Source organism: Saccostrea echinata, unplaced genomic scaffold, assembly GCF_033153115.1.
Source record: "Saccostrea echinata isolate AGI-Se365-2 ecotype Australia unplaced genomic scaffold, CSIRO_AGI_Sech_v1 ptg000045l, whole genome shotgun sequence".
In the NCBI taxonomy this organism is placed as follows: Eukaryota; Metazoa; Mollusca; class Bivalvia; order Ostreida; family Ostreidae; genus Saccostrea; species Saccostrea echinata.
In genome coordinates, this window is record NW_026889794.1 from 4589686 (window position 1) to 4601845 (window position 12160).

Genomic DNA, 12160 nt, shown 5'->3' on the forward strand with positions numbered 1-12160 from the left:
CGTTGGGTATATATATCATACAACTTACGAATAGAAGCGTCACATGTACACCTGTCTTCATGGCATGCAATGTGAGAAGAATTCGAAGAACACATGGTCAACTGACAGTCCCGTGCTTGTTTACACCGTTCAGCAATAATGCTGGCTGAATTTAAAGTGGATAGAAGGTTGTGATTTGAGGATTATTATATGAGCATATTTTGTAGGTCTGGTATAAAAGCCATTAAGAAATATATAAAGTAATTACATAAATTCCTATAGATAAGTAATACAATGTAATTCGGTTAAATGTACATATACATGTATATTACCGGTACATTACAATGCAGAGGCTTTTTTCTGATAAAACAATTCATGTCTTTTAATTTGCGATGCTGTCATGTCTTTTAATTTGCGATGCTGATTTTTTGCTAAATGCAAAGTGTGTTGAATTAAATGAATATTTTTTTTATTATTTTAAACATTAAACAATGAAAATAATTAAAACAACAGACAAGATATCTAGTCTGATAAAAAAAAAAATGAAAATAAATAAAAAAAAAAAAAAAAACTGGCCTGATGATTTGAAAGCAGTAATTAATGCTTTTTGTATGTTCGATATACTATTTACATCTACTTTCAATGCTGAATGACAGCTTGCCTATTCTTTAAAAAATGGCATTTTAGCGGGTTCCTTCCATTGTGATGCTGATTTAAGTAACAAAAAATAATCCCTGTCCTCAAAAACTTGAGATCCTTGTAGAATTTGAAATAAAGAAATCATTCAGAATGACTCTATAATTTTGCTTGATGTTAAAGAAATATTTTTCATATAAAAATAAACATCTCGTTTCCCTAATCTGAACTTTATGATTAATATCATTAAGATAAGAAAGCAAATTCTACTAAACCTTATTTTATATCAATTAAGAGCCATAGATATAATAAATAATTGATTTTTTTCCTTACCAGCAAAAATGACAATTACTCCAAGGAAAACTGTCTTCATTATTTATTGTTATATTAAAGATATAACTTCGAAGTTTTGAACTGAATGGGATTATTGGAGAGACAGTATCTTAGTTACATAACTTCTCTGGAAATTCCCGGGGAGCATGATAAAAGTATTAAAACCATCTTCGATATCTGGGTTTCTAAACAGCTTGCGCATGTACAGTTGAGTTGATTTTAGGTTTGTTTACCATTCTACCTCTTGGCTAAGTAGTCCCGATTTTCTTATCTTGGGCTAGAGTAAAGTCAGTCCAAAAATTATCAAGAGCTACGGGATAAGTGTTGAAGCTAAACTTTACTTCAAAAACAAAACAGATAGAGAAGCTTTTCGTTAAAAACTTTAATAGATTAATAGGATAATTTTAGGAATAGTCCTCGCTGGGTTTTTTCCTTTCTCTTTGAATTGCCTATGTTTATCTGGGTTTCTAGACATATTTTGTTTTTAGGGGCCGAAGGACTGGTTTTATGATATATGTAAATTTGTATTTCTAAAATAATTATAACTTGTGCTTATGCTGAAATGATTATTATGCGGAAAGTTTAGTTTGGACAAAAACTTCATTTTACTTCAAAAATATTGAATGATAAATAAGCGAAAAAATAGCAATAGAATATTTTGATCTTAGCATAATTCTTATAGACAGGAAAAGAAACAGTTTCAAGTTGTATACAAACGTCTCCACTTATAAAATCAATGAGCTCTGTGACCAAATAAAAAAGTAGAAAGAGGTAAAATGTAAATGGATTAAAATGATTAATACACTTTTGCAATATGAAAATTTATTTGTGTTAATAGTAGGTTGCTCATGCTGGTGTATTCTAGCCAAAGGTGGTTGAAATAATCTTACTCTCGGCACAGTTATTCCCCACTTATGTCAAGTATTTATACAACATAAGAATTCCAAACTTATTTTGGATATTATTTTATTAAATATTGAGTAATATTTGCTCTAATTTTTTAAAGAGTTCACCATATGTGTTTCCAGAAAGTTTATCTAATTTTCATTTTATTAGCAGACATATTTTTGTATTCCTATAAAGCAGAATTTATTTAAAAAACTGCTACATGAGAAGAATAAAACACTTGCTGTGAACTTTTACATTTAGATATATCGACGACGTATTATCAATCAACAATAGTAACTTCCATTCATATATCAACTCGATATATCCCAGTGAGCTTGAGATAAAAGATACCACAGAGTCTTACACACCAGTTTCATATTTGGATATTTTATTAGACGACTTTTATGGTAACCTAACAACAAAGCTTTTTGATAAATGTGATAATTTCAATTTTTCAATCGTCAACTTCCCTTAGTTATGTAGAATATACCCTTATCTCCTAAATATGGGGGTTTTTCTCCCAGTTGATTCGATACACAACAGCATACTCTACTATGAAAAATTTCTAAAACGAACCAAGGTATTGACAAACAAAAACAAGTCGATGAAACAAGAATATCAACAGTCTCGTTTGAAGTCATCATTTCGCAAGTTTTATGGTCGATACAATGACCTTGTCAACATACACAACCTATCATGAAGTCAAATACTGACTGATGTTTTTCATTCTAATTGTTAGGCCATTATTTACACACTGAATCATCAACGGAATTTTTTCCTTTTTTCCCGATCATGACAAGGAGCACAGGCGGGTGTGACCGGTCGGCAGGGGATGTTTACTCCTTCATGGCACCTGATCCCACCTCTTAAAATTGACTGTTCAGTGACATTTTAACTTATAGATAATAGGTCTTCATCTTTCGAGAACTAATTTATACTTAAGATGTGCTTTATCTTTATTAGTTTGTTCATTTATTTATTTAACGTCCCTTCGAGAATTTTTCACTCATATTGAGACGCCATCACTTTCCGGCGAAGAACTGCAAATATAGACCCGTACTCGGCACTTACGGCCTTTGAGCAGTGAGGGATCTTTTTCGTGCCAGCGCCTACTGCGACACGGGACCTCGGTTTATACGGTCTCATCCGAAGGTCCGGTCTTTACGTCCTTCAGTGGGATTTGAAACAGCAATGTAAGGATCAACTCCTTACTCAAAGTTTGTAAACTGAGCTGAATAAACTGGACAGTATAAAGTAATAGCAGACAAAACATGGAAGGTCAAAAAGTATTAATCATGCGAACATGTAACCTTGATTTTATAACCAAAGATTACAAATCTAGGTTACCTATAAGTTCTCATACATTCCAGGTGTTCTACATTCGACATGTAGGTCAAATACCCTTATTTTTATTAAAATGAGTATCGCCAAAATTAAAAGAATGCTGGTTTTGCGCTCTTTTTTGTCTACATGCTTTCACGTTATTGAGCCGACTTTGGGCATTTGAGTCTTCCTTGATGAGTTATAGATCAAGTTAACATTTTGTTTTGCTTCTAGCCTTTTTAATTTTTAAGAGGAACCAGTGTTACTTATGCAGCAGTCTCAGAATTGTTAATTTTTTTACGCTGTTTTCAATAGGAATTATCATGTCTGGTACAATAAACCAACACAAGTGCTGTGATGAATAACAAGATAATTTATTTGAATATTTTATGAGATTCATTAACATTTATTGTTTCTTAAACCTCAAGATTTTGTCCATTTTAAATGATTACATGCGAATACATCTACACATGCCATCCAAACAGTGGAACTCTTCATGTTTATCGTGGCACCTTCCCATCATAACGCAATCTTGTCTATTACTACATGCTGGAAAGATCGAAAAAAGAAGCATATAAAAGAATAATCAGCGCACAACAGTTAAATAAATGTCAATCACAGTACATCAATAATTAATAAAACATTTTAACTGACATTAGGGTATAGGAAATGAAATCCTCATTCCCATAGTGCTTTGCTTCAGTATTTAATTAGAAATTCCAAGAGCTAAACATCATGCAAGTACAAGATGATTTAATGAGATGAATGCAAATTTGGAAAATTTTTATACTTACACATAGCGTCAGCCATGCAGGTACAGACATGGTGTTCACATTCTACGTGAGATGCGTTAGTGGAACACTGGGTATCGGCACAATCATCGATATGATCACATCGCTCTGACAACACGTAGGCTATAAACATAAATAAAAAAAAATTACGAATTATTTGATTGTTTTCATAAACTTGAAGGTTTACAGTCGAAGAATCAACTTATACTATGTACAAATTAAAGAGCCTATGCAAGACTGAAATGCTTCAATAATTATATCATATAGAGAACTATATTCAAAAGTGAGTTATTAACCTGAATTTATTTATATGCCTATCTTATTTCTTTGGTCTGCTCTTTTGTTTTAATTTTTTTTATTATTTTTTTTTTTTAATTTTCTTATTTATTTTGATTTCGTATAGAACAAGGAGGCATTGATGGACATTAAAACAGGATAAAATGAAAAACATATTGATGAATGAGCGTTGACTCATATTAACAGAACAAAGAGTTAAATGTAGTCAGGCATACATTCTAATTGGAAAAAAATAAACTATCAAAAACGAATATTTATATTGTATGCCTTAAAATTTTCGTTTAAATATGAGTTTATAGAGTTATACGAAATATAGGATTTAACATACGATATATCTTTAAAATAAAATCTTTGTTGATTTATCATCCTCAGAAAAAGTATTTTTCCTGGACAAGATACGACTGTCAAAAGCATAACTTCCGATCATCGTTTTTAGTGTTACCGAATACATTTGTTTTTAATTTTACATATTAATTTTATAATTTTGTATAACCATTATCAAAACTGATATTCCTGGTGTCACATGCAAGTTAACTTGATGAACTTACCAATAGCTACAATTGAGAACGCAATGATGATCGACTTCATTCTTCTGTTTAATGTGTGTCTTGGTAGGGAAAAATTCGTCTTCAGTTCCAGTTATAAGAGACGATACACACGACACTGAGAGATAAAGCGCCTTATCTTACATGAATGACTGTTCTTAATACCTTCTTCATGTGAAAGAAGGAATTAAAGTCCAGGTCCGTGACTTTCCCCTATTAGTAATTATCATACTTCATTTATCGTATTTTTCAATATTTTTTTTTTAAAGTCAAGAATAATGAAAGCTTCTGCTATGTTAGCAGGAAAATGGCCACGTCGATCTGAAAAAAGCAAAAGTGAGATGGTCAGCAAAAATTGTTAAAAAGCAGAAACGACAGATTTTCAAATCAATAAACAAACAAACAACAAATAACAATAAAAGAAACTGGAAATGATGCTATTACAAACAATACCGTTTGTTCATGTATGTTATTCCAAACCGATTTTCACTGATTATGTGGTAATGGCAGTCATTTCGGATGTTTCTTTTACAACAACACATTATAAACATTGTTGTGAAATGTCATTTAGATTTTCTGAGCCAAATGCAAGAATTGCTGACAAGGTTAAGTGGAACAAAAAAACATATGTAGTCCGACTTCGTACAGGTAAAGGAAATAACTACATAAAATCGATATTATTCACAGATAACTACAGTCCTTGACTGCTGCTAGCGGTCCTTCGGATGAGACCCTATAAACCGAGGTCCCGTGTTGAAGGAGATGCTGCCACGAAAAAGATTCCTCACTACTCAATAGCCCTGAGTGCCGAATAAAGGTCTAATTTTGCAGCTCTCCACCGGTAAGTGGTGCCATCTCCTTATGAGTAAAAACATCTCGAGAGGGACGTTAAACAAACAAACAAACTGCTGCTAGATGTCTATTTTTATGATGAACATACATTAATGGCAGATTTTTTCCAGATATCAATACTTCAGTTTCACATACAAATGGATCTACAAAATAAACCTACTAAATAGGCTCTTAGATTGATAAACTAAAAGTATTTGATATGTATCAAATATGGAGAGAACGAACATGCAGTTTCAAGCTCAAAAAGTCCATTGAGACACGGACCTCAAAAAAATAAAAATCAGAGTTGGGATCAAGTGTCATGGAGGAGTGAATTTCCCCCCCAACGTGTGCTCCTTGTCATGATCGGGAAACCTTAAAAATCCTTAGACAATTCAATGAGTAAATAATGACCTTACAAACAGTATGAAAAAACATCAGTCAGCATTCGACTTAATGATAGCTTGTATTTGCTAATTATATGCATGGAATATATACGATCATATCAAGAAACATAAAACACCCACAATACATACTCTAGTAAATATTTCAAAGGTGAACGTTGGATCAAATATGTTATTTTTCGAATACGAGATCTTCCTGGTATAAGGCTTGGCTTAAGAATTGAATTTTGAAAACATGTTTCTAACCTGATAATGAGAATCATATCAACTCAGTCATGTAACTCACTCCCAGAACCGTTTTCGGAATCTTATATTTGATACACCTACCCTTTCTATAATATTAAAGATTTTATTAATATTCAGAGAAAATATTTAAATAAATTTAGACCTTTACTCGGCACCCAGGGCCACTGAGCAGTGAAGGTTTTTTATCGCGCCAACGCCTACCGGGACACGGGGCCTCGGTTTTTAAGGTCTCATCCGAAAGACCCGCATTTTTCACTCAAACATGCCGAGCGCTTCGGCGAAGAAACAGTTGCTACCTGTTTTTTATCGACTTAGATCAGTCACACACGTGATTCGAACATAAGACCTTTCGATCACGGAGCGAGCGCTCACTGACTGAGCTACGTGACGGTTTCACCATTAAGAAAAAAATGATTAAGATATGCACAGGGGGATTTGCCAGATTTGACCTTCGATAGAGTTACAAGGTTATTTTCCGGATTTTGGCATTCAATACTTTCTTTCGTTCGGGGGAACCTGTTATAAATAGAAATGTTTCTTAAGCACATTCATTCAACAAAAAGAATTTTACAACGTCATCTGCAGTTGTCATAGTATTGAGAAATTTCAAAACAAGAAAAGTGACCCCTTTTTCAAAGATTTACCTCAAAGCATTAATTAACTGTGGCATGTACCCTGTCTTGGCATTGTATGTACCAATATCTGAAAACTTTTGGTCATCTTCCTCGTCCTCTCTTCCAATTCATGAGAGATGAACCAGTTTCCTATGCAGTTGTATCAAAATATCTACACAACGCAGTACGGTACTGAGGTCATAGCTTTCTAATTGGAGCTGCAACAAGCTCAACAAGGTTTTTTTTTCTGAGAATTGTATAGAGAAGATGGGAAGGTGGAATTTTAGACGCTGTAAGGAAATACACCCTTTGGCAAAACTAGTGCATTGGAAAAAGCGATGAGAATTCAGTTTAGTTACCCTAGTTTATTTCTTGTCTCAATTACATGAAGTTTCATTTATTTCATAACACAGACCAGGAGTTAAATGTTGCATGTTAAATTGAACCTTATTCGTAAAGATTGATGTTTCTTGCCACATAGGTCAGAAGTAAACTGAGATGTTTACTTTCTTAGTCATTAGTTTTGTCATTACACAAGCCAGTAGTAACATGAAATATGGAGATATCAAACAGGTATTCAAGCTCAAAGGTCATTTAAATAATACAAATCGGGTAGCAGAGCAAACACGGACCTCCAAAATTATCAGAAGCAGGATCAGGTGCCATATAACTGTTGTGTTGTTGCAGTATAAGGGTATTGTACTGGTCAGACTTTAACTGTTGGGTACACAGTTTGTGCTATGTTTTTTGAATGATTTTATTTAATTCATATGTATATATTTATTAAAGTATTCCAAAGACTTAAGCTTCCCTTTTTGGTATATTTGTGAGTTATCTACATCTAGCTGAATGAAACTGTGTCTACATTTTAAAAGATAATAATACGAAGCAAGCTCCGATTGATGCATAATTTTGTTTTAATGTATTGTGTGGATAAAAGCAATTGTCAATCACTTGTTACTTCTTAGTCTGTCTATCAATATTGAACACTGCAGAAACTCTAATATAATGCTACTGTAGTATGTATCTTGTCTCCACTATGTTATGGAATGATTACTAGTTTTTTTTTTATATATTATATTTAAGTTGAATGCCAGAGCCTAATTTTAGTTGATCTAGCTAGACCACGTTTTTTATAGCGCTGTGTTGATACTAACAGCTTTTATAGTTGTTTGCTTCTGGTGGCAGCTTTTTGTTTTGACAACTTTGTGTTTTGTGTAATTTTTATTTGGCATTATTGTTCCTTCAAAACTGATGATTACTTGCGAGACGTAAGATCCCATTGCGAATTCTTTCAGTCTCTATACTAAGGTAATTTTTGCTGTATTAAAACGCACTTTGAAAAATTACGCTTTTTGAAGAAAAAATTCAAAGTGCGTTAAATTTGGAACCGAGTTTAATCACTTTGAAAAAAAAAGTTATCTAACTAGGTTCAACTATTCATTTATCATATTTTCAAGAATATTGACCAAACCTTGCATTTTTTTTTTCAAAGGGCGTTAATATCGACCATATTAACGCACTTTGAAAGAAAGTACACGGTTTGGTCAATATTATTGTAAATAGGATGAATAAGTAGTTGAACCTAGTTGGATAACTTTCTGGTGATGACGTCACTTCCGGATCTGATATATATAGACGTTTTAAGGATTTACAGGGGTTTGTCTGGTTCCCAGAGGTTCTCGTTAATATTATAAATTGGGTCTTTTAGAAGTAATGAAGGAATGATTGTTTAATAGCACAATTTCGTTTCCTTTTTTATTTTATCCAGTCTGTAATAAGTTAGGTACATGTAAGGGTCGCTAAATGACTTAAAGTATAGCATTTTTCTTAGGAAAAAGGAGGTGATTATGATTTTTCCATCCAAAATTATTTTCCCGCACAATATGATGGTCTTTTTATAGTTATTAGATAAGTATTTAGAAGTATGAAAAAATTGTTTATTCCTGCACAATAGAACAGCCCCCCTCTCTATTATTAAGGGGTATGAAGTATTAAGGGGTATGAAAAAAATATTTATGCATTTTGTACATTTTTTTAATTTGTTGTAAAGCTACTTTGGTCGAAGTAAAGTCAACTGGATATTGTTGCTTAGATCAGTGATATGGCCCCTGAACCTCTTTAAAATAATAAGGTGCGTTATTCTTCTTTCAGGAAAGTTTATCTCCATTTTTCATCTAATTTACGTTAACTCAAATTTATTGAAAGTATATCAATGCCATACCAGTTATGTAAATACATATGTTTGGGTAGGAAACATAAAGAATTGGGCTGAGGAACATTCTACCTGTCTTCTCCTCGTTCTGGATGAAGGTAGATCAATTCATCTGTTTATCGAATGGAATATAACAAAATAATGCCGTCTATTACTAAAATAAAATCTAAGTCCAGGATTTTTCAATACATATTTTTTCAAAGTGTGTTAAGTGTCTCCATAGTAAAAAAAATTTTGATGTACACTCTTAACGCACTTATTTATTTATTGTCGTCAAATAAATGACAATGCTTAGTCATTATTGTTTGTCTGTTATGTTTCAGCTACGTCTTAGACAGAAGCCTAGCTAGATCACTAAAATTACATAAATATGTGTGAACTTGAAGGTAATGGCTTCATTCAAAATTAATATGGGAAGAATTTTCTCATGTGTAATTTGTATTTAAAATATGATTCCTTTTTAAATCGAAATTTTTTTTCATAAAACCTACAATGAATTTGTATATATTCTCCCGTTCTACTTTGAAATTTTTGTTTTGCTCAATTTCATGTGGCATTTCAAGAAAGTAATCCATCTAAAATGCTACAGCCCGTAATTTTGTAAATTAATGACAATCTAATCTCAGATAGTTAGAAGGTTAATTAATGTTTAAAAATAAGCTTCTCTGAAAACTTTTGATTTATTTCGATACATACATGTACACTAAGATATCAGAAATAACACAATAATTAAAAATAACAAAGTATGTAAGTTAACAAAGGTTAAGGTTTCTTGAGTAATTTTCGTCGGAAGACCTTTGAATAATGATTCTAGTGACATCTATCTGACAAATAGTGATACTTGGTAGAAATCTTTTTTCATCTAATAGACCTGTTTTTATGTCTTTATCAGTAGTAATTATGAAAATTCACATTCATACACAAATATCGATATAGCAAATAAAAAAAAAAACTAGAAAATAACTGAAACTGCTGAAAATATAGCTGAAATTCAGTATCTCGAACCCTATATCTCGAATTGAATTCAATTGGTATGCGAATATGAGTTTGAAGCTCCAACCCCTTTTTCTGTAACCTAAATATTCCGAATCCTGAAATATCTCAAAAATTAAAAAATCTGTAATACGATAATACGATGATCATAATCTGTTCACAAATTCTAAATTTTTAAAAGTCTCTGTTTAAAAACTGAAAGAAAAAAATACCAGTATATTTAAATGATGGCGTTTCAACTAGAGTAAATATAATGAAGATAACAAACAGATCAATCTCATAAATCCTATAAGCAGCATCAAAGGAGAAAAAAGGGCAAATCAGCCACAAAAGGGCAAATATGCAGACAGGGTGGGGATAGATGTCTAGGAGTAAGCAGCTCTTATTGATCGGTCACACCCGATGTATATTACATGTATCTGTGATAATCACACTTACAAAGCAATCCATGGGAACAAATTATAAAATTAAGAGGTTCAACACTGGTTAAAAAAAGAAATGTAGGTCAAAAATTAATCAAATACTTTGCTTCCTTTGCAAATATGATGGACATTATAACGGCCATTTGGTTTGCTCTATTTTCATGTTACAGCATGTTACAGCAAGCTTTCTTAAGGAGGAATTCTTCTCTTATTCTACTCATATTTCTTGTATTTAAAAATTAATGAAATTTTCATAGATTCAAGAAGACAATATCACTAAGTGATGGTATCAATTAGATTAAATTTGACCGTTTTATTTCAGAAACAAGGTCAGGAAAGGTCATTATATTTTTCCTTGACATTTAGAGTAAAAAATTACTGTTGCTAATCATGTGATGCCTACTTCTATTTTAAAAGATGAAATGTTTTTCTTTTTGCACAATAAGATGTTACCATATCGGGTCTATCAGATGATTCTACCAAATTAATTGACATTATTTAACTTAAAGAGATATTGGTTAATCCGGATTTCCTCTGTTTTTCTTAAATTTTTAGGATATATTAGTTATTTGTATATACTTCTTATATTTAAATATCTCTTATTTTTACATATGGTAAGGTAGTCATATAAATATACAAAATGATACAAAAACAAAAAGCTTTGGCCGTTTAGTAAGAGAGAAAAATCACTTTTTACTGATTTTTTGCTCAAATCTCTTTTAAGGTTGGAGGCTTTTAAAAGCTAACAAGATTGTAGTTTGTTTAGAAAATCATTTGTTTCGAAAATCATTTGCTATGTTTTAAAACTTTAGGGCATTATTTATAATTTTAGTTACATATCAAAATTTCTTCAAGTCTTTGAATGTTTAAAAAAATTAATAACATGTAATGTTCTGTAAGTGATTTTGATAGGCAGAAAAGAAGATATTTTCATACGCCGCAGTGGCACCAAAAATATAGTCCCTTATGGATTTCAAACTCAGTTTACCATTTCTATTTAAAATTGTACAATTATGATGAGTAAAGAAAAATATGATCTTTTAAATACATTACAGCTAAGTTTATAAGAATTACAAGCAAATATACTTGGAATATTTCGTCTAGTCAGAAACCAGACAAGAATCCCTCCTTAAGTGAATCACGTACAAAAAAGTTTTTTTATTTCAAAGATTAGCGTACAGGTATATTAAAACATAAATCATGAGTCGCAAACCGACGATATGAAAATAAAATTGCATCTTTGCTAAACATTTCTTATCATATCCACTATGTTTCACTAATCCCCAGGTAAGAATTCTGTTCTTAATCTTAAATAAATTTTATTTCATACGAATAAAACAAGAAGTCGGCTAATAAAGGAGCACAATTTGTTTCTATAGCTATTCGAACGGATTTGTGGGAGGACCGATCTCTAAAGACTGCATAGGCACTGTCTATGAGGAACTCTAGAATCTCTGATTGGAACATCAGAGTGCCTCATGTGTACAATCATAATGAATAATATTGGAGATAACTTATCATAAGATATGAATATCTCAGAGTTCTTTTTTTATGAAGCAGCTGTTCATGATGTCCAAAATTCTAGTCTCGAATTTATCACGAGGAATGATTAAATTAAGTGTTGAAAAGTTTCAAATCTTCTT

At 31.8% G+C, this 12160-nt stretch overlaps 1 protein-coding gene across 1 annotated transcript; it reads right to left on the minus strand.

Annotated features, from left to right (window-relative positions):
• Positions 1 to 3598: 3598 nt before the first annotated feature.
• LOC133201553 (serine protease inhibitor Cvsi-2-like) lies at positions 3599 to 4849 on the minus strand. Its single transcript, XM_061337354.1, has 3 exons — positions 4796 to 4849; positions 3954 to 4073; positions 3599 to 3708 (listed from the first exon to the last, which is right to left on the minus strand). The coding sequence occupies exons 1-3, from the start codon at positions 4833 to 4835 to the stop codon at positions 3608 to 3610; spliced, it is 261 nt and encodes an 86-aa protein (XP_061193338.1). The 5' UTR covers positions 4836 to 4849; the 3' UTR covers positions 3599 to 3607.
• Positions 4850 to 12160: the final 7311 nt, after the last annotated feature.

Excerpts from the sequence above, each read along its gene's own strand:
- LOC133201553 (XM_061337354.1), bottom strand. The coding sequence starts at position 4,835 with ATGAAGTCGATCATCATTGCGTTCTCAATTGTAGCTATTG. Across the intron at positions 4,074-4,795 it reads GTTCTCAATTGTAGCTATTG|CCTACGTGTTGTCAGAGCGA; the intron begins GTAAGTTCATCA and ends TTATGTTTATAG. Across the intron at positions 3,709-3,953 it reads CTGCATGGCTGACGCTATGT|CATGTAGTAATAGACAAGAT; the intron begins GTAAGTATAAAA and ends CGATCTTTCCAG.